The sequence below is a fragment of the Perkinsus marinus genome (genome assembly GCF_000006405.1).
Source record: "Perkinsus marinus ATCC 50983 genomic scaffold scf_1104296931282, whole genome shotgun sequence".
In the NCBI taxonomy this organism is placed as follows: domain Eukaryota; phylum Perkinsozoa; order Perkinsida; family Perkinsidae; genus Perkinsus; species Perkinsus marinus.
In genome coordinates, this window is record NW_003215817.1 from 1 (window position 1) to 1260 (window position 1260).

General features: G+C 52.1%; 1 protein-coding gene and 1 non-coding gene across 2 annotated transcripts; one reads left to right on the forward strand and one right to left on the reverse strand.

Annotated features, from left to right (window-relative positions):
* Window positions 1-645: 645 nt before the first annotated feature.
* On the forward strand, window positions 646-1046 carry Pmar_PMAR018110 (hypothetical protein; the record flags this gene model as incomplete). Its single annotated transcript, XM_002786700.1, has 2 exons — window positions 646-749; window positions 863-1046. 2 exons carry the CDS (start codon window positions 646-648, stop codon window positions 1044-1046), a joined length of 288 nt encoding a protein of 95 aa, XP_002786746.1.
* Pmar_PMAR018111 lies at window positions 762-834 on the reverse strand. Its single transcript has one exon. It is a non-coding gene; the product is annotated as a tRNA-Lys (tRNA).
* Window positions 1047-1260: the final 214 nt, after the last annotated feature.

Genomic DNA, 1260 nt, shown 5'->3' on the forward strand with positions numbered 1-1260 from the left:
CAAGATAATGCTCCGAGACGCTTCTCCCAGAGGATCTGACTCATTTCACTCGATGGTTACGAGACTGCAAATCGTCCCCTAGCAGAACGCTCAAGCGGAAATTAGAAGGTGCAGAGCCTCAAGGGGATGCAGTGAAGCGGAGAGCGAGCACAGGAAAACACCTTCCGAATGAGGTGGGAACTCCTTCATTTGGTGAAAGCCCTTTCGGCAGGTCTAGTTTAGGTTGAGATCGAGCCCCGAGATTTCTCGTCGGCAGGCGACGGGTCGCGTGGACTGAATGGTCTCCCTGATGAGGTCCTCCAGATGATATTGGAACACATCCCGCCAGATAACAAAGTTAATTCGTGTACTAATGTCTCAGCGACTCGGGCGAAGCTGATGGCACGTGCTTGTCAGCCCCTTTCGGGTCATTGGGGCTCACGTGCGCTCGCCTTGAGCATTTAGTGCGGACATTCAATGGGCGTAATGAGCTGAGAATAATCAATGGGGGCAACAAGCCTATCACTAATGACTTCGTGTGAGTCACTGTGCCACTAATGCAAGTGTAACGCGATGTGAAGGTTAACGGCTTTCCGGCGACGTCGGGGAGTCTGTAGAGTGATACTCCCTGAGTTTACTACTCTCCTTCCCGAGACGCTGACACGAATGGCTCAGCTGCCTACGAGTGAATATTATAAATACATGGTGGACTTGTGCTTGAGGGGTTGTGGGAAGTTGAACGGGAAGGCGGTTAATTTGTTCATCAAGAGGTAGGGTAAAAACACTCCGGGCGGGGCTCGAACCCGCGGCCACGGGCTTAAAAGGCACGCGCTCTGCCGACTGAGCTACCGGAGCTGATGCGTTCTTATTCTTCCGTTTTCAGATGTGCCGCTCTCTCTCATATTGACCTCTTCGATATCCCTTCGGCCGCTGTTGATTCGACCTTCGCTGGTGTTCGAAGGACTTGCAAGAAGTTGAAGATAATCCGCGTTGGTGAGAGCTCGAGCATTGGACTCGTTAATGCCAACGGGCAGGAGCACTTCGTCGTCGGTTTACCTCCAGTATGACAACTGAGAGCATCTCCAATATAACGATGCCATTGAGGGACACGCCCTCTTGCCTAGAGGAGCTGTCTCTGCCGAGACTCGACATGGTGAAGATCGGACAGTGTGGTATGGATATGATCACGGACCGTTTGTCTGCATCCCTGGTGGGGCCTCCTTTCTGCTGTAAGAAGGTTGGATTGAAACTGCCTATCAGTTACGCCTGGATCTGTCTAAC